The sequence below is a fragment of the Eurypyga helias genome, unplaced genomic scaffold (assembly GCF_000690775.1).
Source record: "Eurypyga helias isolate BGI_N326 unplaced genomic scaffold, ASM69077v1 scaffold22493, whole genome shotgun sequence".
Classification (NCBI taxonomy): domain Eukaryota; kingdom Metazoa; phylum Chordata; class Aves; order Eurypygiformes; family Eurypygidae; genus Eurypyga; species Eurypyga helias.
In genome coordinates, this window is record NW_010243384.1 from 1,964 (window position 1) to 2,194 (window position 231).

The 231-nt window shown below is 71.0% G+C and overlaps 1 protein-coding gene across 1 annotated transcript in view; it reads right to left on the reverse strand.

The window, feature by feature from the left end:
* SHC1 (SHC (Src homology 2 domain containing) transforming protein 1) overlaps positions 1-153 on the reverse strand; it is a gene marked incomplete at both ends in the record, with an annotated part of 2,066 nt that extends 1,913 nt beyond the window's left edge. The window contains one exon of the mRNA XM_010149402.1: positions 90-153. Within this exon, the coding sequence (XP_010147704.1) occupies positions 90-153 (64 nt within the window). The remainder of the gene's footprint in view (positions 1-89) is intronic.
* Between the last annotated feature and the right edge of the window lie 78 nt (positions 154-231).

Consider the following 231-nt stretch of genomic DNA (forward strand, 5'->3'; position numbering starts at 1 on the left):
CACGCCCAACGGGGCTGGGATCCGGCCCATGGCCCCCTGCCCCAACAGCTGAGCACGCTCCCCCCAGCAGCTCCCCAGCCTGGCCTCACCTTCCTCCTCCGCACGGCTCCCTTGGCACCGGGCACAGCCTCGCACACCAGCCCAATGGCCTCCCTGCAGGGAGCACAGCGAGATGTCAGCCCCCCGTTTCCCCTGTGACCCCCCAACCACAGGACCGAGGACGCGGTGACC